At 51.2% G+C, this 21,379-nt stretch overlaps 7 protein-coding genes across 7 annotated transcripts; 4 read left to right on the forward strand and 3 right to left on the reverse strand.

The window, feature by feature from the left end:
• Positions 1–400: 400 nt before the first annotated feature.
• VTN00DRAFT_8579 (uncharacterized protein) lies at positions 401–921 on the reverse strand (the record flags this gene model as incomplete). Its single annotated transcript, XM_069435447.1, has 4 exons — positions 401–536; positions 599–608; positions 672–696; positions 772–921. The coding sequence occupies 4 exons, from the start codon at positions 919–921 to the stop codon at positions 401–403; spliced, it is 321 nt and encodes a 106-aa protein (XP_069285393.1).
• An 885-nt stretch (positions 922–1,806) lies between these two features.
• On the forward strand, positions 1,807–4,136 carry VTN00DRAFT_8580 (uncharacterized protein; the record flags this gene model as incomplete). Its single annotated transcript, XM_069435449.1, has 6 exons — positions 1,807–1,974; positions 2,086–2,544; positions 2,601–3,355; positions 3,411–3,606; positions 3,662–4,027; positions 4,083–4,136. 6 exons carry the CDS (start codon positions 1,807–1,809, stop codon positions 4,134–4,136), a joined length of 1,998 nt encoding a protein of 665 aa, XP_069285394.1.
• Positions 4,137–4,899: 763 nt separating this feature from the next.
• Positions 4,900–6,382, forward strand: VTN00DRAFT_8581 (uncharacterized protein; the record flags this gene model as incomplete). The annotated part of the gene is made up of 4 exons (XM_069435450.1): positions 4,900–4,933; positions 5,068–5,088; positions 5,194–5,724; positions 5,799–6,382. The coding sequence occupies 4 exons, from the start codon at positions 4,900–4,902 to the stop codon at positions 6,380–6,382; spliced, it is 1,170 nt and encodes a 389-aa protein (XP_069285395.1).
• Positions 6,383–7,147: 765 nt separating this feature from the next.
• VTN00DRAFT_8582 (uncharacterized protein) lies at positions 7,148–8,748 on the reverse strand (the record flags this gene model as incomplete). Its single annotated transcript, XM_069435451.1, has 6 exons — positions 7,148–7,559; positions 7,621–7,775; positions 7,846–7,898; positions 7,968–8,372; positions 8,429–8,568; positions 8,636–8,748. 6 exons carry the CDS (start codon positions 8,746–8,748, stop codon positions 7,148–7,150), a joined length of 1,278 nt encoding a protein of 425 aa, XP_069285396.1.
• Positions 8,749–8,790: 42 nt separating this feature from the next.
• Positions 8,791–9,960, forward strand: VTN00DRAFT_8583 (uncharacterized protein; the record flags this gene model as incomplete). Its single annotated transcript, XM_069435452.1, has 3 exons — positions 8,791–8,974; positions 9,036–9,307; positions 9,370–9,960. 3 exons carry the CDS (start codon positions 8,791–8,793, stop codon positions 9,958–9,960), a joined length of 1,047 nt encoding a protein of 348 aa, XP_069285397.1.
• A 1,891-nt stretch (positions 9,961–11,851) lies between these two features.
• On the reverse strand, positions 11,852–12,740 carry VTN00DRAFT_8584 (uncharacterized protein; the record flags this gene model as incomplete). The annotated part of the gene is made up of 2 exons (XM_069435453.1): positions 11,852–12,583; positions 12,648–12,740. The coding sequence occupies 2 exons, from the start codon at positions 12,738–12,740 to the stop codon at positions 11,852–11,854; spliced, it is 825 nt and encodes a 274-aa protein (XP_069285398.1).
• A 7,584-nt stretch (positions 12,741–20,324) lies between these two features.
• Positions 20,325–21,303, forward strand: VTN00DRAFT_8585 (uncharacterized protein; the record flags this gene model as incomplete). Its single annotated transcript, XM_069435454.1, has 2 exons — positions 20,325–20,797; positions 20,904–21,303. The coding sequence occupies 2 exons, from the start codon at positions 20,325–20,327 to the stop codon at positions 21,301–21,303; spliced, it is 873 nt and encodes a 290-aa protein (XP_069285399.1).
• Positions 21,304–21,379: the final 76 nt, after the last annotated feature.

A 21,379-nucleotide genomic window follows, 5' to 3' on the forward strand; every position in this document is an offset into this window, starting at 1 on the left:
GGCCGTTGTCTCCGCCGCATTAATTAATGCTTTTGACGGATGCCACGCAAAGAATAACTTTGTACAGTCGAGGATTTCTGGGGATTATATTGATCAAGGCGCAGACTACGAATTCTTTATGTTGTGTCCGGAAAGAATATATTAACGTATGCATGTAGTGCAAAAAGTACTAGAAACCAGGCACCAAGACGCCGCAGAAGAACAATGTACAGTACCGATACCAGAGACCATCATCCAACAAGTAGTCGCCATAGTGCATGCCAATTTATCAACGTGCATTTCAATCTGTAATTAGCGGGTGGTTCGCAGACCTAGCACCGTAGCACGCTCGTCACCACGACCGTCGAGGCAGACGGCGCGCAACCGGTCGCTGCTCCTCGAACGGCTTTGCGCGACCAGCTCAGAACACATGATCCTCGCCAACAAAGTCACCGTCAGCGGTAACAACCTTGTCCTCCTCGATAAAGGGGTTATAGGCTGCAGATAGAGTCGATACGCTCTCGATGACATTGGCCGAAGCCTTTGCGGCGAACCCTCTGATGTCATGTCGTTAGCTTTGTGATCTGGTGAAGGCGGAAATGGTCGGAAAAGCACTCACTTGATTAGTTCTGAAAGAATCATTCTCTGTTAGCGATAGAACAATCAATCTATAAGGGGATGCCAGAACCTACGGTATTCATGGGTGATGACACCGCCCTGTCGTTAAGGGAGTACAGTTAGTTGGGAGCACCGCCGAGATAACAAAAGTGGAGGAATAGATGCTCAACATACGGCATCTGTGATGGCTTGCTTGGCCTGGTTCAGAACCGAATCTGGTGTATCATGGGGATAGGTAACCACAAAGGACTTCTGGGTCTTCACAGCCTGGGTGAAGGAGAGGAGACCGAGGAGGATGGACAGGACGAGAAGAGCCAGCTTCATGATGGGCAGTAGATCCACGGCAAAACCCTACAAAGCAGATATAGAGATCAAGGAGCTGATCAAGAGAGTCTGGATGTTCAGAGGTTCTTCGATGCTCTTCGTTGTTGCTGCTTCGATGCGCCTCGCCGTCGCCCTGCGTCATCCCGGCGGCCGCTGACTCAGCCGCCGGGCCGACCTCGCCCTCGCGCCTCTGCTTTTCCGTCGCTCTTCTCAATCCTCCGCACTTCTTCGCCTTTGTCCTGTCTGTAGCGCGCATCCCTTGGCGGCGTTGTCTCTACGCCTGTCTTTTCCCCATTTTTCTCCCTCTTCTGCTTCTTTCCTCAGTGCAGCGTTCTTCGTCAACCCTCCATTCCTCCGGTTGCTCGTCCTTCCTGCTTACCTACATCAGCCACCTCGACCTCTTCCTATTTTCCGTTTCTTCTGCTGCTCGTTCTCTGCAAGCAAGGTCAATTAGGCAGGACATCTGGTGAGGTGGATATACAGCTGGAGGGTGACTACAGGTTCTCTTTTTTTATGATTGGTTGCACTCGCATGGACCTGTTGTTTCAGTCTCGCGAAGATAGCTAGCAAGCATTCTACAAATTCCGCCTTCTCTTTCCACTTCTTGCTCTTCCAGGAGACCATTTTGCAGGAATAAAGGAGAGGAAAAGAAACAGAAAAAAATCTAAAAAAGGAAAAGAGAAGAAAAAGAAGAAAAGCAAAGAAAAAAACACAGAAGAAGAAAGACGCAAACAGAAGAAGAAAAAAAGATAAACGTCTCTATTGAGCCAGGCAGAAGGCACATTGCCATTGTTTGCCTCTCAACCCACCTCCATTTTGTCAAACTCTCCTTTCTTGAACCCATCTCCCCGACGGACATCAGCCTCTGTATATTGACTGCCCATCATGTCGTCGGGGCTCGCGTCAGATGAAGTTGCCGAGGACTACAAGAACTCCCTCGAGGATCTAACTACGAACGACAAATTCCAGATCAGCAACCTGACAGTCATAGCCAAGGAGAACACGGAGCATGCGATGGCCATCTCCCGGGTGCTGGAGAACCATATACGAACTGTAGGTGCTTCATTTTCTTTCCTTATGCTCATGTTGTTTTGTGCTGTACTTCATTATGTACAATGTCTTCGTAGTGTGTTTTGGAAGGACGGTTCTAATTGTTCTCTGTAGACACCACCATCCCAAAAGCTACCCGCTCTCTATGTAGTCGACTCTGTCGTCAAGAATGTAGGAACCCCCTACACGCTATTCCTGGGGCGCAACCTCTACCAGACCTTCATGAATGCATACACGCTAGTCGACTCGCAGACCCGGAAAAAGCTTGATGAGATGCTCAAGACATGGAAGGAACCAGTCCCCGGGTCATTGGATACCAGGCCGGTCTTCCCTGTTGAAATTACACGCAGTATCGAGAATGCTCTGATCAAGGCGAGAACAGCGGCCCTCCAGCAGCAACAGGCCAGGAGCCAGCAGGAGCTGCTTGGTCGTGGCCGCGGAGCTGCAACACCTCCAGGCTGGTCCAATACTCCCACTCCGCCGCAGGCAGCGATGAGATATCCTTCTTCATCGAACCAGAACTTCCCTCCCCAATATAATACCAACGGACAGTCCTATGGCTATCCATCTGCGGTAAGTGGCAACCTCCTTCTAGCAAGCCTTGTATACGGCTTCTAACATCGCGACAGCCCGAGCAATACCCTCCCCGATATTCACAAACGCCCCAGCAGTACCCTCAATCTGCGTCGCAGCCTCGTCAAGATGCCGTCGACCTTGGCGCTCTGCACCGTGACATAGAAGCTCTGATAGCGACTGCCCGGACCGACTTCGCGAATAGTCCTCTTGACCCTTCTGTTCAGCAACGTCTCAAGGCTTTGCTCGACCTCCAAGCCATCCTGCAGCGCCAGGAACTGCCCCAGGATCAGCTCAAGCTTGTCCGGGATCAAGTCACTGCACTTGCGCCCTCGAGGCCAACCCCGCAGCCTACGCAGACTCTCCCTCCAAACCTTCCTCCTGTTCCGCCACCAGCTGTTTCAACTCCTCCAACCCATTCCATTCCGCAGCAGATCCAGCCACCAAACTTGCAGCAATTGCTCAATCCAGGTACTCTGGCTGAGCTGATCAAGGCTACAGGCAACCGCCAGCAGCCTACTCCTCCGCCTCAACCTCCCAATCCTTTCCCGCAAGTTCAACCAACGACAACACCGCAAGCATCTTCTGCAGCACCGGCAACGTCGGACCTGATCTCAGCACTCAGAGCCCGCGGACTTCTGCCTCCTGTTACTTCTGCCACATCTACGCCACAGGCCGCTCCCGCGTTCCCCAACCTTCCTTTCATCCTCCCAGGCCAAGTGAGATATACACCTCCTGTTTCAACCCCACAAACGTCTACCTCATCCGATATTACCATCAACGTGCAGATGAGCACCGCATCTATAAAGATGTAAGTCCTACAGTCCGCAATCCACTATCTATCACTGCTAACTCTTAACTTTTAGACCACGGCATACTTTGATCGCTACTCTTTACGAAGCGAGGGCCAATCGTTGTGGAACTTGCGGTCGTCGTTTCTTTGCCAACGAGGAGGGCAAAGAGAAGAAAGCGCGACATCTGGACTGGCATTTCAGAACTAACCAACGAATGGCGGAGGCTGCGAAGCGCGGTCAGAACCGTAGCTGGTATGTTGACGAGCGGGTCAGTATTCCCATCCTCGCTTACCTGCTATAACTCCTTGCTAACGCCCGAACAGGATTGGATCAAGTCGCGCGATTATGACGATGACCAGGGCCCTGCTGATAGTGGAGTGAACGGCGGTGGAGCGGCGGCTGATAGCAGCCAGGCCAAGAAGGGTCCGCAGAAACAATGGATCCGCGCACCTAACGATGCAGCATTGCGAAACACGCCGTGTCCGATCTGTCAGGAGAAATTTGAATCGACATGGTCGGAGGAGGTACAGGACTGGATCTGGCAGGATGCGGTCAAGGTGGGCAGCCGAGTGTACCACGGCAGCTGTTACGCCGAGGTCACAAAGGACGGACCAGCTCCGGGGCGTGGAGGAACGCCCTTGGGGCGAACTGGCACTCCGGACTCAGTTCTGGGGAAGCGAAAGGCGGAGGTAGGTCCCCATCCGCTGCGAACTGCAAATCTCACATTTACTGACTTATTCTTAGGAAAACGACTCTCCTGGACATAACGTTCGAATCAAGACGGAGCCCGTCTCATAATTATGTTCTTCATATTTTGTCTTCTACATTTTTTCCTTTTTCTTCTTCTCTCTTCACCGTACGCTTTTTTTCCGTTCGTCCGTCACAGCGGCATGCTTCTTATACCAATTTCCGACTCTCAGTTCTGCGGTCTATGTTTCTATACGCAGTTTTCTGCTTTGAGCTGGGCTTCACCTTGGTTGGTTCATATATGGCATGTTTTCTTGGTGTTCAGATGGTCATATTAAGTCGATGCATTTACCAGGCGGTTCTCTGACTTTGGCGGGACATGGGCGAAAGACAGCAGCCTTGTTTTCGGTTACATTGATATGGTAGTATTAGGTTCCAAAAGGAGAGGCAGGGTAGCTTGGAGAAAAACACATTCGATACTGTACAGATAATCAAATCGAATGTCACATTACACGTGTTCTAGGACAGGATCCAAAGTAGTAAAAGAAAAACAAAAATAGAAAACAACGCAGCAGACTTGACTTGGTAGCCGATCCGACCCGAGCGGTCTTCCAAGTTTGTTTCCCCCCACCTCTATCGAAGGCGGTTGGTAGCATCCAGAAGTATCTACGGCTCTCCAACGAGCCGCCGATACGCAACCGTGGAATCTTTCCCTCCATCCCCCTTCTCTGTCGTCCCTAACTTCTTCGCCCTTCGTCCCAGTAAGCTTATCCTAACTCAATCGCTTTCCCACCCTGGTACTGCGCCGACGTCGTCCACTTGACTTGGAGATCTTTAAAACATACTTAAGCCGAACTCTCTTCTGATAGCAACTATGGCGCCGTACAATGCCCGGTGGGGTATCATGGGTACGAAAACCATATTCCCTTCCCCCTTCTGCATACATCATATTTCTGTGCATCGATTCGCTTTTAAACCTACAATCGAATAATTGGATGAATATGTAAGGTTCCTAGCTAACAAGTTTCAAAAATTTCCACAGCCACGGGTTGGATCGCTGAGGGTGCGTCTGCGTCTATATTTACTACTACTACTATTGTAATCCCGGTAGGGTAGAAAGATCAATGCATCGACAGTCTATCTGACCATTATTGCGGCACTCCTGCAGTCTTCACCAGAGACCTCCTGATCGACCCTCGCCTGCGCGGTGCCGATGACGTCTCTCACACCGTCACCGCGGTGGCCTCGTCATCGTCCAAGGCCCGCGCGGAGAAATTCATCGCGGACCTGGGCGTGCCGGCGCCCTGCGTCGCGTACGGCTCGTACGAGGAGCTCGTAGCGGACCCCAATGTCGACATCGTCTACATCGCGACGCCGCATTCGCACCACTTCCAGAACGCGATGCTCGCCCTGGAGGCGGGGAAGCATGTCCTGTGCGAGAAGCCGTTCACGGTCAATGCGGCGCAGACAAAGATCCTGTGTGAGACGGCGAGGAGGAAGAACCTGTTCCTGATGGAGGCCGTCTGGACACGGTACTTCCCGCTGAGCATCCAGGTTCGGGACTTGATCCAGAAGGGGGAGATCGGTGAGGTCCTGCGGGTTATAGCGGACAACAGTTTCGGGGACGACGTCGAGGAGAAGTGGGGGACGAAGCACCGGATGGTCAACATGGATCTGGCCGGCGGCGCCTTGCTTGACTGTGAGTTATGCTGTCATCATCGCCCAACGACGACAAAGAAACGCCATTTCACTGACGGCGAGCTTCTCCAACAGTGGGCATCTACTCCCTCACTTGGGTCTTCCAAACCCTTTACCACACTCTCCCTCCCTCACAGCGTAAACCTCCTTCTGCCATCTCTGCACACCTCACGCCTTACCACCTCACCGGCGCCGATGAGGCGACTACCATCCTGCTCACCTTCCCTACGACCACCCCATCCAACAAGCCCAACCTCCAGTCCCAGGCTGTCTCCATGACGCATCTCCGCATCGCGACCGACCCGGACGAGAAGAACTCCTCCCGCCCAGCAATCCGTATCCAGGGAACAAAGGGTGAGATCCAGGTTGACGGACCCGCATTCCGACCCGAGCGGTATCGCTTGATCCCACGCAAGGAGCCAGGAAAGGACGCTGCACCCGTCAAGGAGGTTGAATTCCAGTTCCCCGGTGATGGGAAGGGTATGTACTGGGAGGCAGATGAGGCAGCGCGCTGTCTGCGTGACGGCAAGCTCGAGAGCGAGGGGCTGCCTTGGGAGGAGAGCATCGTTATCATGGAAGTCATGGATGAAGCCCGGAGACAGGGAGGGTTGACATATCCAGAGAAGATCGAGTCGACGGTCTACCCCCTGCAGCTGTAGAGAGTTGTCCTATATGTCTCAGCCGCTATTGTTGGACGAACCTGATACCTAGAGATGACGTAGACAAGAATGATGGATCCCCGGATATAAACCTGAAATGACATAGCTAGCTCTTTGGATACCATGGGAAAGGAAAAGCTCCCGTCTCGGTATAAACCTGTCCATGGGTAACCATAAGCCCAACTAAGAGAGTAAACTTTGACGTCTCACGATTTGGCAGGCCCCGAAAGGGGCTAACAAATTGCAACTCCCATCCGATACTTATAAGAGGGCTGTATTCCACAGATCGCCCCACGTCCTGGGTTTGGAAATTTTCGCCCCCGCTTACAGCAGGACAGTGTTGAGTCCATGGAACTAAGAACAAGACGCGCAGCGACGAGAGCTAAGGTCGAGACAATGCCGCCCTTAAGAGACTTGTAAATCTAATCAGGGGGTAAAGAAAGCATGCGGCAAGTCTGACAAACTGCAGATTCCAAACAAAATAAATGGAATGGCAGCTGGTGTTCAATTGAATGCGAGATAGTACATACTATACAGGAACACCCAGTTCTCGCAGCGGTCTATGTACGAGAATAGTTCGCTCACCTATAACCCGCCAATGGACTAAGACAGGAGCAGATGGAAACCCCCTTTTTTTATCCGCATGACACAGTCGTGGACTCATCCATCAAAATCTCCAGTTGCCGTTTTCTCGGGAAATTCTATGTTTTCCGAGTTGACCTGAAGGTTTTGCAAAAAATAACAAAAGCGGAACATGAGAGCCGTCTAGTTCTTCCTCTCAAAAACACCAAGGAGACTCTTCCACACCTGGCCAGGCTCCTGGCTCGCATCGATGCCTCTCCAGATGCCGGTCTTCTTGTAGTAGTCGACAACGGGGGCGGTCTGTGCGTGGTACGTGGCAAGACGCTTCTTGAGCGTGTCGGCGTTGTCGTCCGATCGCTGGATCAGCGGCTCGCCGGTAACATCATCCTTCATATCCTCCTTGGGAGGGTTGAAGATCCTGTGGTATGACCGTCCAGACGCCGGGTGAACCAGGCGTCCTGTAATGCGCGCGACCAAAAGAGCGTCGTCGATCTGCAGCTCGATGGCGTGCTGAAGCTTCTGCTTCCGCTTCTCGAGCATGTCGTCCAAGCGCTCGGCCTGTGCAACCGTGCGTGGGAAGCCGTCAAGGATGAAGCTAAGAGACCAGCTGTCAGGACACACTGATCTGGACCGCGGCAAAGCAGGTGTCAACATACCCGTTCTGGCACTCCTTGTTGGTGTCGAGCTCATGCTTGATCATGTTGACCATGATCTCGTCACTGACCAGGCCACCCTGGTCCATGATCTTCTTGGCCTCCTTTCCGAGCGGAGTCTGTTTGGCAACCTGAGAACGCAGCATGTCACCGGTAGCCTTTGAAAGGTGAAGAAGGAACTAATTAGCCAAGTAAAATCGCCGCGCGGGAGTTGATGGCACTGCTCACTAGGTGGCACACGCAGAACTTGTCCTTGATTCTTGGCGCCTGGGTTCCCTTGCCTGTCCGGAATTTCTGTCAGCATGATCGATACCACGCCACGAAAAAAAAAAAGCTGCGGGGAGGCGAACCTGCGCCAGGAGGACCCATCAGAATAATGCGCATCTGTTCGGAGAGAGACTTTGGCTTGGAGCCATCGACGCGGTCCTCCAATTGAGCGACCCGCGCCTCCAGCTTCGCGATGGTATCCTTGAGACCCTCGACGGTCTGCTCGGTGACGGGCGCCATTTCGGAATGCGGAGAGAAGACGGGGACCTGACCAAGGTCTTCACGGACTTCGAGGACGAGGAGGGAGTAGAGGGGAGAGTATATAAGGCTAGGGAAGTAGGCGGCGAAGAGGCGTGGAAGAGGAAAGGGAGGATTTGGCCAGGTTGGACGGAAGCGAGGTTTAGCAGAAGCAGGGCCGGGCGGAGAGCGAAAGACTTGGAGCTCCCGCGCGTCCGAGGCGTGCGTTTCTGGAGAAGAGACCCACGCCGCTGGCCCGACACCGCAGGGCGCCCCGACCACCGTCTCGTGCTCCGGACGAACCGACCAGAGGCCAGAGATCCATCGTGCTGCTGGGCGAACATCGCGAGAGCTTCTCGTGGCTTCACGATCGTCTCCGTCTCGGGCCCAAGGAGGCGCGGGTCACGTGTGTCGGCCTCAGGCGCGCAGGCATCAGAAGGGTTGCGGCTGTGCTTATGTGGCGGTGTCTCGGTGGCTGATGCTCTCGGTGGCTTGCACGCAGCTGCGGCTCGACCAGACCAGACGGAGCTCCAACACAGCACCGCTGAGCTCGCCGTCATCCATCTCCAGCCAGAACCCCTCCTTCTTTCCACCTTGCTCCTCCCACCACGGGTCACGTCCCCTCATCTCCCCTAATCCGCCTCGAGTCTCATAGTCTCCTCCTCCGCCATGCCTGCCACCACGGCGGAGACCCTCTCCCTCGTGACGCGCACCGTCTCCGTCGCTCCCCTTGTCCTCCTCTCTGTAGCAGACCACTACGGGCGATCCGCAAAGGGCACCCGGAAACGTGTCGTCGGCGTTCTACTCGGTCAGAATGATGGAAAGAACGTGCGCGTGTCAAACAGCTTCGCCGGTACGTTCCTTTCTCTCCGCCGTCCAGGCTGTGGTCACTGATCCGTATATGTTGTATTCAGTCCCCTTCGAGGAGGACGAGAAGGACCCCTCTGTCTGGTTCCTGGACCACAACTTTGTCGAGTCCATGAATGACATGTTCAAGAAAATCAACGCCCGTGAGAAGCTGATAGGCTGGTATCACTCCGGTCCTAAGCTGCGGGCCTCAGATCTCGAGATCAACGAGCTCTTCAAGCGATACACCCCGAACCCGCTTCTGGTCATCATTGACGTCCAACCGAAGGAGGTTGGCGTCCCAACGGATGCATACTTTGCTGTTGAGGAGATTAAGGATGTGAGTAGTAGCAGTTTGCTCCCTCCAGCTACGTATAAGTAGCTAATCCATTGCAAACACAGGACGGTACTACCACGTCGAAGACCTTCGTTCATACACCATCGATAATTGAGGCGGAAGAGGCAGAGGAGATCGGTGTGGAGCACTTGCTCCGGGACATAAGAGATGTCGCGGTTGGAACTCTCTCGACCCGCATAACTTCCCAGCTTCAGTCGTTGCAAGGTCTTCATCTGCGATTGCGCGACATAGGCCACTACCTTCAAAAGGTTCTCGATCACGAGCTACCCGTCAATCACTCCATCTTGGGCAACCTTCAGGATGTTTTCAACCTTCTTCCGAACCTTTCAACACCCGAGACTACCCCCCGCATCAACGGCGCGGAGCCGCCTTCGCCAGTCGAGAACAGCGAGCTGGCCCGGGCAATGAGCACCAAAACAAACGACCAGCTCATGGCTATCTACCTAAGTAGCCTGATACGGGCCATCACCGCATTCCATGACCTGATAGAGAATAAGATTCAGAACCGACAGCAGCAGGAAGAAAGTGACTCCAAGAAAGAGCAGGAGGCCGCTGCGGCAAAGGGCGAAAAGGATGCCGCCTTCTTGCACAAGGAGGAGCAAGATAACAAGGAAAAAGGCAAGAAGAAGGGATGATGGAGAATCCCTTATTCTTTTCCCGTCGGTTTCGGGCCGGCAACCAAAACTATCTAGAACTAGCAAGTCGATGCCCTGAAATGAATGATGTGGATGGTTCTGAGATAAAGCATCATTTTTGGCTGGTAATGACTACCATGGGTTCTGCGAATCAGGTTAATAACGTATCGGTAGCACAAAACCCATGCTATATTGCATGCGCTTGTATTTGCGCAGCCCTTCCTGAACGATATACGAGCCTATCTCTTTTTCTGTTCTTAAGAAGTCAGGTTGACGGCGTACTATTGCAGGAGCAAAACTCAATCTTATGCATCCCGTATTCGAAATCATCAGATTCTACATTGGGTGTAGATTTCCAACTTTCTAGCTCCACTCGATCCAGTAGTTTGCGTGAGAGCTAAAGGAGCTGGTTCGGGCAAATCTTGTATCCTTGAGCGAGTCATCCCTTTAGACTGGACTCTGTAAAAAGAGTGAATAAGATACGGACGTTTCCGGTGAGATGCTCACGTCTTGTTTCACCATCCACAAGCACCCTCAAGGATGAGTACTATGTTTCCAGTTCATTATAAGGTCTCCTTTTGTAATCAACCACCCCAACCGGCACACCATCCCGCCAATTCCTCTGCAGCAACACGGCCTCTATCCTCCACCCCGCCCCCAAAAAGTGCTGGACACTGCGCTCCCAGGACACAGGCGAGCAAGTGCTTACATACCGGAGGATATGTCTTGGCGGAATCTCTAGTCAAGGTTCCTCCGAACCAACAGTCTCCCTGGCCATCTTCAACATCATCTTGGCAGAGACTGGGTTCGACATCTTCAGGTAGCCGCATGCCTCGAAACGCAGAAAGAGCAAAGGCCGGACAAGTGCAATTCCATGCTTGCAGACGGACCTCATAGTTCTTTTCTACCCTGGCATCGGATCTGCCCGAGGAAGATGTCGCGGAAGTAGAACGGACAAAAAAGATCTCCTCCTCTTCCGCCGTTCTTCTTCTTTGCCACGTCATGCCGTCCTGTTGAGGCTGTGCATGCAGCGCAGTACCACTTTCTCCTGTGGTGTTTGAAGCATTGAAGATATATCCATCCTCATCTTTGACTGTACACCGTCTGACAAGTCTCCGATCTAGGATATCCAGGGCAAGGAGCAATTCATTCGGAAAGAGACAGTGCAATGTCAGCATGAGAGGTTTCACTTTCGACAACTGGGAAGTAGACAATTTGGAAAAACTATTTTGACTTTGATGATATCCTGTGCGTGTTCCAGCGCCAGTATCATTGTCGTCGTTAGATTCTTGAGGGCTGTGTGCGGAGAGCTGGTCTATCAGTCGAGTGAGGAATTGGCGGGGAAATGGGAGGTTGTAAAAGGATCCCGATGATGTTTCCATAAGACAAAGGACACTTGGTATAGTTTAGATGTTAGATACATGGGAATCTCTTATATGTTAGGAGGTAGGTATCTCTATTTTGAGTGATGGCCGAACCACGATCGGATGAAATATTTAAAGTGAGCCGAGACCTGAGGTCACGGCCCATACTTTCCCTCTTGAGATTCGAGTTACTGAGACGGGCGTTACACCCCGTCTCTCGACAATTTTCTCTCCCAAGGTGAGAAAGTAAATCAAAAGGGATGCAATCTATTTTATTTATATTCTCCAGTCCCACCTCACTTTCATCTATCACCAACATGCATTCAATCTTCATTGTTCGAACTACAAAATTTGAAATAATGCATACTATAATAATAATACATGGTATCAGATGAACAGAATATAGCGAAACAAATCCCAACAGAACAACATTTTGCAACGTTTACGGAGACTCGGACACACATCCCAGGCTTAGCGATCTACCAAGGTTTTAACTGACATCACCGACTGAGATTTCCTGTGAAGCGTTACGTCTTGTTCTCGGCAGCCCGGCTGCGGGTTAGCCTGTCTGTCTTCCCTATGGGCCTCGGCTGCTCTGTTCTCACGGCTTTTGCAAGGGTTCTTGCTCTTTTTGCCGGAGCTGTCTTTGCTGGTGGCGATTTTATGATACCCGTTGGCTTACCTGCACCTCCCTCCGTTCTATTCCCATTCTTCGGTGCAGCTCCTGTTTTCGTCGTTTGCTGTCCTCTCTTCATTTGCCGGGCATGAGCAGAGGCAGGTTTTGCTGGAGCTTTCTCGGGTTTCCTTAATCGCAAATTGCCCTTGATTATGCCCTCAAGAAATTCTTCTGTGTCGTCTGAAGTAAGTGTGATTTCGAACTGGATCCGTTGAGTCCTGGCCCTGGGCCTCATTTGTACAAAGGGTCTTTTGTCCGGAGAAAGGATAAGGGATTGCCTAATGCACCCTCCAAGCTCTCTTTCGTCAAGTATGACGGTACCTTTGAGCCAGAGCTGACCTTCCACAGGTGGCTGCTCAGAGGGATCATGAGCATTGCTTGGCTGCTGTCGTTGAGGTGGGCTTTGATTCTTGGACTCGACATACAGGTCGACTGCATCATCTTCCCTCTGTTCTGCATTTACACCAGTACTAGTGGACGAAGCCTGGGTTCGTGATTCAGGAAAAGCTGTAAGTGGACTCTTCGGGTCTTCGGGGCCGATGTATTTCGTTTCTCCAGCCGATTGCCGGACTGCCTGAAAGCCCTGGAGGTCATTAGTTTTCTTCGTGAGGGGAATTTTCATATACGCAAATACGTAGGCGGTTTACTCTCATTCTGGAGTCCTCTGATGTCCTCGAAGGGTATTGTTTCTGCATGGTCGTCGACTTTGGTCCACTGTCCATCAGGACCCTTGACGACATTGTAATGTCCACTCCAGGGTTTCTTCCCGATGTGAAATATGATACCGTAAAGCTGATATCGATGCGTACATCCTTGGTGCTGCCTGTATTCCTGTAAATATTTATCAAGCTTCAACTTCTCGTCGAAATGTAGTCGCGCCGCCACTTTTCTGGCGTCTGAAAATCTATTGATCTGGACAAACAGAATTTCGGGCGCATCTCTAATGCATTCTCGGAAGTATGTACTGTTCCTTTCCTCGCATTTACCGCACTGCTTATAGTCACACAGCCGATCCTTCATGTACTCTTCGATTGCTTGTTCGATCGTGATGTATGGTCTATTAGATCTTCCCTTTCTCGCTGGGAAAGAGCCTGCTAGATAGGGGGTATCGTCAGGCCTCAACAATTCTTTATGCTCGCAGCTAGAACATATCCTATATTTTTCCATCACAGTTACGAACATGTCGTCCAAATAACCCTCGATGCTGCTGAGAACAACACCCGATCAGCTCTCCGTTCATATCCGAAGGCTTATCATAGGGTGCATGCAGATTTATTACCTGAGAGATTGCGCTTCCCGCTTTATTTCTCTCAAAATCAGGTCCAGAAATTCACACACATCCTGTTGCTCACCCAAGCTAGCCTCCCATTCCGTCGTAATCAAGGTCCAAAAGTTCTGAAGAAGGACTTCGCATTCCTCTTCTTGTTGTTTTTCGTCATTCTCACCCCTTCCACCGAGCCAATATCTATCAGCCGGTTCGCTAAAGGAACATATAATAACGCACGCTTCGTAATAACGATGTGTTTTCACGTGGTTGGAAGCCCAGTTCAGGAAGACAGGGGTATGGAGAAGTAGTATAACTGCTGCGTTCCGGTAACACGAGACCGTGTCCGGATTTCTGGATCTTTTTCCTGGCGTCTGAAGGCCTGAATGACGACGCTTACTCCATTTCGTTTTGATGGAAATCTGTCGCATGAAAGGGCTGTTAGAAAGACCTTCGAAGTAAGGAGGTGCTTCAGGGTAACTTGCCCTTCCTCGCTCCTGGCCACTATTCAGACTAACTAGGGATGCCATTGTTCTGTCTATGCCTCTTCTTGGTTTGGTAGGGAAATCGGAGGGGATGGTCCATATAAATCTGTAAGTTTCTCTCGACTCCCGAATGGGTCTATACAGTACATCTGCTGGCGATTGTAGGAGAAATTAAATGTTTGAATGTCTATTATCTCCGTGAGAAAGTTGCACATGTTGATTGCTTGAAATAAGTCTTTTGTCTGAATCATTGTCTGTGTTATTGTAAATAGTTCTTTGGTAAATTGGATGCTTCATTATATATATACGCTGGGAAAAGGTACAATGGATTTAACAAATACCATACATATTGCCATATGCGGGCTTTGTAAATAAGAACGCGATTCCTATGAATGGTGGATGGTGGAAAATCAGATGTAAACAGTGAAAGGAAGTGAACGGTAAATAAGCTTTTGTCGGGTTGTCAAATATGACTATCTATAGAGGTAGTACTGTAGCGTCAAAGGCAGGCTCACGGGTGCCTACCTGTTGCACCATTATGACTAGGACGATAGCAATAAAGCGCGCGACAGAGTCCGAAACAAAGCAATTAAGGTATCTGATCTATAATGACTAGTTACAATTTCATAGCATGCCACGTCAAAATCAAATTCAGTTAATCTATTCCCATCTTCAAAATACAGAAGTCTCGTGGACCTTGAAAAGTGAAAGAAGGGTCACCATGAAATAGAATCTCAGATCCGGAAATGGCCCTTTAATTCACAAATAACCTTGGAGTTGGGTAGTGCACAGAGGCGTAGTTCTTTGTTGCAGCATTCCAATTTTATGTTGATAATCGCCAGATGGTCTTTCGGAATCACAGAAAACGCCCTTTGTCTTCTGTGAACACTCATGTTACAATAATAGTAGACGAACTATCAATTGGCTCCTTTCTTGTTCTTTGTCTTCACAATTTTTGTCCGGGCCGGCTTTCTGCAATGCCTGCCGTAGAACCACAACCGAATCGTTCGAGTGTAGGCGTTTCGAACCACGCGGAAAATTTTCAACGCCCATTATTTGCGCAGAACAATGATAAACCAACCGGACAGCGGAACCCGGTGGCACTGAAGCTTAACCGCGAGCTAGACTCCGTGTTAGTGGAACTTCTGCCCAAAAGGATGCTGTTCATCGGCACAACAGCTCTGTGCAGGTTAGGCGCAGGCCAACGCAGGCCTTGGGTTTCTGCAATGGAAGGAGCGGTCATGTTTCTGGCGATTGAATGTGAAACCTGCCTATCTGCGATGATTCTTAGAAGGGGGATGTGGGCTTGAGAGCCCACCCGGGAGCAGATCGAAAGCAGCCATCCGTATGCATCTATTGACCGCTCTTTCCCCCACAGCCAGCCTCCGTGTCAACTCAAACATATCTTGACAGGAACAACTCAAACATCACCGCCGCTTTTCCACGCGTGGATCCAAACAATCCAGATATCGCCAATTAATGGACCTTGCATCAATGTGGGTACCCTCTCTTCTTGCTGTCGGTGCACACGTACATGTCTCTGTCTCCATACTCCAATTGACTTCCAAGGCCGATGGCCCGAGTAGCATGCAATTCGCCTTGAGAGGGCAAGACCCTGCAGTCCAACTGCTCCAGACCGTTGCAGAACAGTATGTGCTGGCCTGCGCACTGGCGAAACACATGTCCCATGATCCTTGGGAATATCCAGTATGTCATCATAGTGACACCCACTGACTTACGTGGTGAGGGACTTCCTGCATAATGCCGTTTGAGAAGAAAAAACGGCTAAGTCTGTATATGTATGGAATGCCATGTTTCAATTCTGGGCTTTTCGAATGATCAGCCGATGTCTTGCAAACAGAGCAGAAGAACAACACTACCATGCCGAAGTGCACGTATGGTACCATATGCTGTACTTTTAGAGCCATTGTGTTCTTCCCAGAGAAGCAGGGGTTGGATAGAATGGATAAGGAAATATCTCTTCGAACTATAGATTCATTGCTGGAGGCCAATGGGCAGAAACACATATCGTAGTGCCTATAGATAGTAGAATCGTACTGACAACCGATATGCCTTTCAGAGACGCAAACATGATTCGGGCTCGGGAAACCATACGCATGTCATACCTAGTAGGTAGGTAAGCCGTAGCCGCCACCGTTAGGTCTCCAGTCGGCAGGGCCGAAGATAGATGATTCTCGGCCTGGCCTGGATGAACAGTTACACGAGTGCTGTCTGGCGAACTGGTTCCTTCAACGGCCATACCCCACAGGGTGGCTTGAGGAAGCGAGAGAACTCGGCGGGATTCTGGAACCCATGCCCCACACGTCAAGTTCCGTTTCACTTCCCGTTTGTGGAGCAGGTCCTTCATAATAAACGAGCCGTGATTCTCTGACGGCGAAGGGGTCCGGGTTTGAGGCCTGGCGAGCTCGAGTATCGAGAAGGACTCGGTGTGCGTCTGCGTCTAGGACGAGGGCGCGACTCGACGGGGCTCCATGCAGCTCATCGTCGAAGCTCTCGTTCGACGCCACAGCTGCCCGCGACGATCACCCTGTCATCTGCGTGTCACAGGCTAGCTATCATGCCCTAGTCGCTAAGGCTCCTAAGGACGGAGACGGGCCTCGGGAAAACCGACAACCTTCGCTCACCGCCCCGCAAGGCGATAATGGCCTGCGATGGAGGATCGCCCGCTCTATTCTCAAACTGTTGGGAAAAAACCCCGTCCGGTTCTTGTCACAATCGTGACAATGGTCGAAAGACTGACATTGGACGATCAACGTCACTGGACGGTTCATTTCCCCAGTCGTTCCCGCATGTCTTTCTGCAGGGCCACTCGCCTTGGGTCGCGACGTTTCGATTCTCGACATGCTCCACTGGCCGCCTTTCCCACAGGGGTTCGGCATATGTTCGGTTGATTTGATCTACCTTGACCGGTGGTGATTGATACATGAGCAGGTCGCATCGACCTATGAGCGCTGTCAGGATTAAGGATGCGTCTTCGTGAATGGTGAACCCGGAGGGTTTTTTCGACCAGTGACGATCTTTTATACCAGGAATATACATCCCCCAGTTCTCCGTGGGTCGTTATACGAAGTACTCCACGGAGTGCTCCGTAATAATTATTTGGTGTCCTGCGCTACTACAGTAGTTCCACGGAATGCTACATCCTACGTAGAACCTGTTCTAGATCAATTCTGTCATGAATCGATTTTGTGCCCTTCGTGGAGCAGAGGAACGTGGAAATGGCTGGGGGTTTTATATACTACTCCTGGAGTGTCCAGTACAGTACCTACCTGATAGGTACGGTGCCTTGCGACAGCGCATGAGGTGTCGGGAACTTCGGAGGACACGGCCAATGAAGCAAGAGAAGTTGGAAGTTTGCTTCATGTCCATGCGGTAGATGGTCAACTCTGGAGTGGTTGGACTATTTTGAAGATCAGACTTGCTCCTTACAGTAATAGACTACTCAAAGTAGTAGACTGATATACCAAACTAAGCGCCTAAACAGCCCAACCCGGTGCCAGTTTGCCCGGATGCGAGATTACAGATAGATCTGTGACTGGGAAAAGCATCACACCGCGCAATGCCCAGTCTTTGCCCGTGGCTTGCTTGGATCCAGAGATCGGAGCGGTTGGCGACTCCTATTGCAGGCAAGACGCGGGAAACAGCTCAGCGCTTCGAGGAACACATGTCCAGGGCCGTAGACTGCAGAGTTGCATGCCTTGCCCACCGCCACTCCCAGAACAACCTGCTATTGAGTAAGTTTGTATCCATATCTTTTTAGCCTGAAGGTAAAGTGCTATCGTCGAATCTGGCGGTGACCTCACCGCCTGCAGGCGCACCACAAACACTTCACTTCCCAACCGGCGACGGAACCGCAGCCCAACTCGTCGAAAAAAAGGACACAAGGCTTGACCAATGGTGCGGAGCACAGAGCTACCATGCAGCGTTCGAGGTTGAGGCAGCGGAGCAGGAAGTCCAGACAGGCCCTGCCGCCTGCCGAGAAGATATCCACAGGGTAAGGTAATTGTCCGAGGCTGGGCTGAAGTAGTCTGCCGAACATCTCAAGACCCGAAATGACAGCGGCCTAGCGAGCAGCTAGCGACAGATCATGGTTCTTCACGTCTGGCTTAGCACCAACTAGCCTCCAAGCTTTCCCAAGCAACGAGCAATTGTGAATCGACCGCCATCTCCACCGCGATGGGCTTCTCTCTTCACGCCACAGAACAGCAGGCCGCCCCCCTTTGCTGGTCAGGATGGTCAACTCTCCAGCAGCCCCACTCCATCGCAGGCAATCTTGCAAAGGGAGAGGGGCGCCCCTTTGTGTGCGAGGCCGTATGAAGTCGCTGCCCTGTTCTCTGCTTCTGTACTTATGTATGTTGAATTGGAGACCCTATGGCCAACGTGGAAAACCACGAGGAAAAGCAACACGCGCGCCGGACGCGTCTTGGGCCACCAACGTCCAATCCCACCAGCACGGAGGATCTGGGCAAAAAAAACACAGTCCCACGGTTTCAGGTCCAACGGCCCAGTGGACACAGGGGTCAGCAACTCAAGAGGCGAGCCATGTTTTGGGATCGCTATCTGGCGGCCTGGCCGCGCGGAAACCTGGAAACTAGTACCACAGCCACCGCACAAACATGATCTCTCCATAAGCGAGTCAGAGGAATATTACGGAGTATGGCAAACTTGGGCAGATGCTGCAGAACCGCTGCGGAAGGGGAATTGGGCAGGCAGGAATTTTTTTAGCAGTCAAATCCATGGATATCTCGCTGGATCTTGTAGTATACGTCCCCCCCACCGGACCGTGGAGAAAGCCATTGTCCAAGCTGTCAAGAGATGAAAGACCACGAGCTATCTACGGTATCAATTCCTGCCTTACGAGAGTGTACGGCCTTCTGCTGCAAGCTTCACACGCCGGCTGCTGGACGAACCCTTTTGATGGACAACACATCGTCCACGCACGACATGTCGAAGATCGGATTTAACCCCAGTCTATTCCGTGCTCGCCTTGCAACGGCAGGGCGTAACCGTAAAGAGCATGGCCAGCTCCTCAAATAGAACGTTCTCTTATCCACAGACTAAGGAAGCGGGCAACCTTGGAAAACATGCCCGCCTTGCCGTCTGGACGGTGCCAGCGGTGCCAACTCCATCAGAATCCGAGAAGAACGCATGACCCCAGATCCTAGCCGTCTTGCGCTTGTACCGTTTTACGGAAAGCTCCATTATACACGCCACTGTTAGATGTCCTTCGACCCATCTTGACGGTCTGGGTCCTGCGACTGTTGGGAGGCCTCGACGGGACCGCCTGTCTGTCTTAAGGCACCGCAAACTTTTTTGTTGTATTGTTTCTTTGCCGTTTTCCATCTACCGGAACTTGGAGGGATACGAGACCTGTCGTATTCACGCATAAGAATGTGATATAATGATAGCAACCATAATAATGCCAATTATTTTTCTTCTGTTTGCTATTGTTCAGCCTTCTGGCCGCTGCCTTGAGCCTGATCTCTCTCTCTCTCTTTTTTTTCTTTTTTTTTTTTTTTTTTTTTTTTTTTTTTAATGATATCAGGTATTCAACGTTCGTTGGTCTGTCCTGCATACAAGGGTTGCCCCGTCTAAGGCCCTTCTGTGAAGCTTCCATCGACTCGTCTGACCCATGAAGCACGATTCCCCCCTCCCCGTTGCCCCTGGACCCGGTGATGCAATTAAGTGCCGTTAAAGATAATCCTAGACAGCCAACGGCGTCATGCTCACCATTGGCTCACCCCTGTACGCAGTAGGTACCGTTTTCCCCATTCGGGGCAGCTTGACCAACCGAGTCCCAAGGAATAGCATGCCTCACCTCGATGGGTTTGACCGCTACGTTTATAGTACACCCCGGGTGGGTATCGTTTTAGTCTCTCCTCTCCTCCACTTCTCTGGCGGGCTGGCTTTCCAAGCCTTGAACCGTTCTGTCTGAATTCAAAACTCTGTTTCTCGTTTCCCCGTATTATCTTATTTTGCTAGCTTGCTTCTTCTCTTGTTGACCTGTTCTTCCGACTATTACACTACTACCTACCCCCTTTGTGAACCTCTACATACATACTCTCCTCTCATGTCACGATTCTACGTCTAATCACTCTACTTTTGAACATAAGATTTCTCATTGACATCTTTCCTATTTTTTATTTTCAACCTCTCTACCTCTGACACATCATATAATCTGGGAGCACGCGTCTATCTTGACGAGTTATTTTTCCTTTTTTTCGTGATTGACTCAGCCCTATCCGATCATCTTTTCTTGATACCCACCTCCTAGAACAGTGCTGTTATCTAGAACTTCAGCGCCAGGCCGTCCAGCCCAATCAACCGGGTTAACCAATCGAGTCACCCTCCTGTCGCCAACCTATCCAACGATTCACACATCTCTGTCTGTCGCCACCCGCTGCCCAAGCGTCTGGGCTCCTGACATTTTGACCCCTTGAGAGTCAGACTGCCTTTTCTTCATTTAGGGGTGCAAGGCTTTTGCCGTGTGTGTCTCTCCGGTTCTGGCCGTCTTGCAAGGGAAAGCGAAAAGAAAAACGTGAGAGAACGCGCATATGATCGCCGTACAAAAATCAGCAGTTATTCCCTCCGCCAAAGTGGATATCTCACTGCTGCTGAAGCCGCAAGATGAGGAAGAAGCCCCGGCTGTGACCAAAACCCCGGTCGTTTCATCCAGAGCCCCATTGGCACCAGCACCGACGACAGTGCCGGCGGTAACAGCGGCAACCCCTAGGCCTGCGGTTTCAATGCCCGCTACCACAGCAAGCATTCCGTCATCTATCCCAGCGAAGCGTCTTCAGCCAGCACATCCTGCCGAATCGCCTGCAAAGAAGCAGTCAAAATGGTCCGCCGAAGAAGACGCGTTGATCATCGAGCTACGCGGCAGTGGGATGAAATGGGAGGACATAAGTAAGCGACTACCTGGTCGAAGCGCGATCAGTTGCCGCCTCCATTACCAAAACTATCTCGAGCGTCGTAGTGAGTGGGATGAAGACAGGAAGAATAAACTAGCCAGATTATACGAGAGGTAAGTCATGATGATAGTGAACATTTAGATGGATGGATTCCATGTCCGGAATTGTACGCCAAAAGGGGGTTTAAAAAAATTTTTGCTGACTTCTTCGAACAAACAGATTCAAGGCAGAAATGTGGGCAAAAGTCGCAGAAGAGATGGCTATTCCATGGCGAGCTGCAGAAGCAATGCACTGGCAGTTGGGAGAACAAGAAATGGCTCGCAGAGCTGGTGTAGTGCCGTTCTCACTGTCCAGTTCCGCCGTTGATCCCCCTGCCTCAAAGTCGCGGAGAGGTGGCACAGTCATGCCACGTCTAAGGAGAGAATCAGCACCACGACCAATTCCGCCGCAGCTTCCATCGGTCGAAGAACTCACTGCCGGTGTTCCAGCATACGCACCGCCTCCGCCACAGACCAGAGAGCCTTACCGACTGGGAATGCCTCCTCCAGGGTTGGGCAGCAGCCGGTCCGTTGGTCAACCCGGACCTGGTTCATACCTCCCATCTCGGACATGTCCCTAGGACACGCCGTTGACATTCTTAAAATATTTTTTTTTTCTTTTGTGTGCGTTTGATTTTTTCTATTGCATAGCGTGGG

This window comes from Thermoascus crustaceus (genome assembly GCF_041956765.1).
Source record: "Thermoascus crustaceus strain CBS 181.67 unplaced genomic scaffold VTN00scaffold_6, whole genome shotgun sequence".
NCBI lineage: Eukaryota > Fungi > Ascomycota > Eurotiomycetes > Eurotiales > Thermoascaceae > Thermoascus > Thermoascus crustaceus.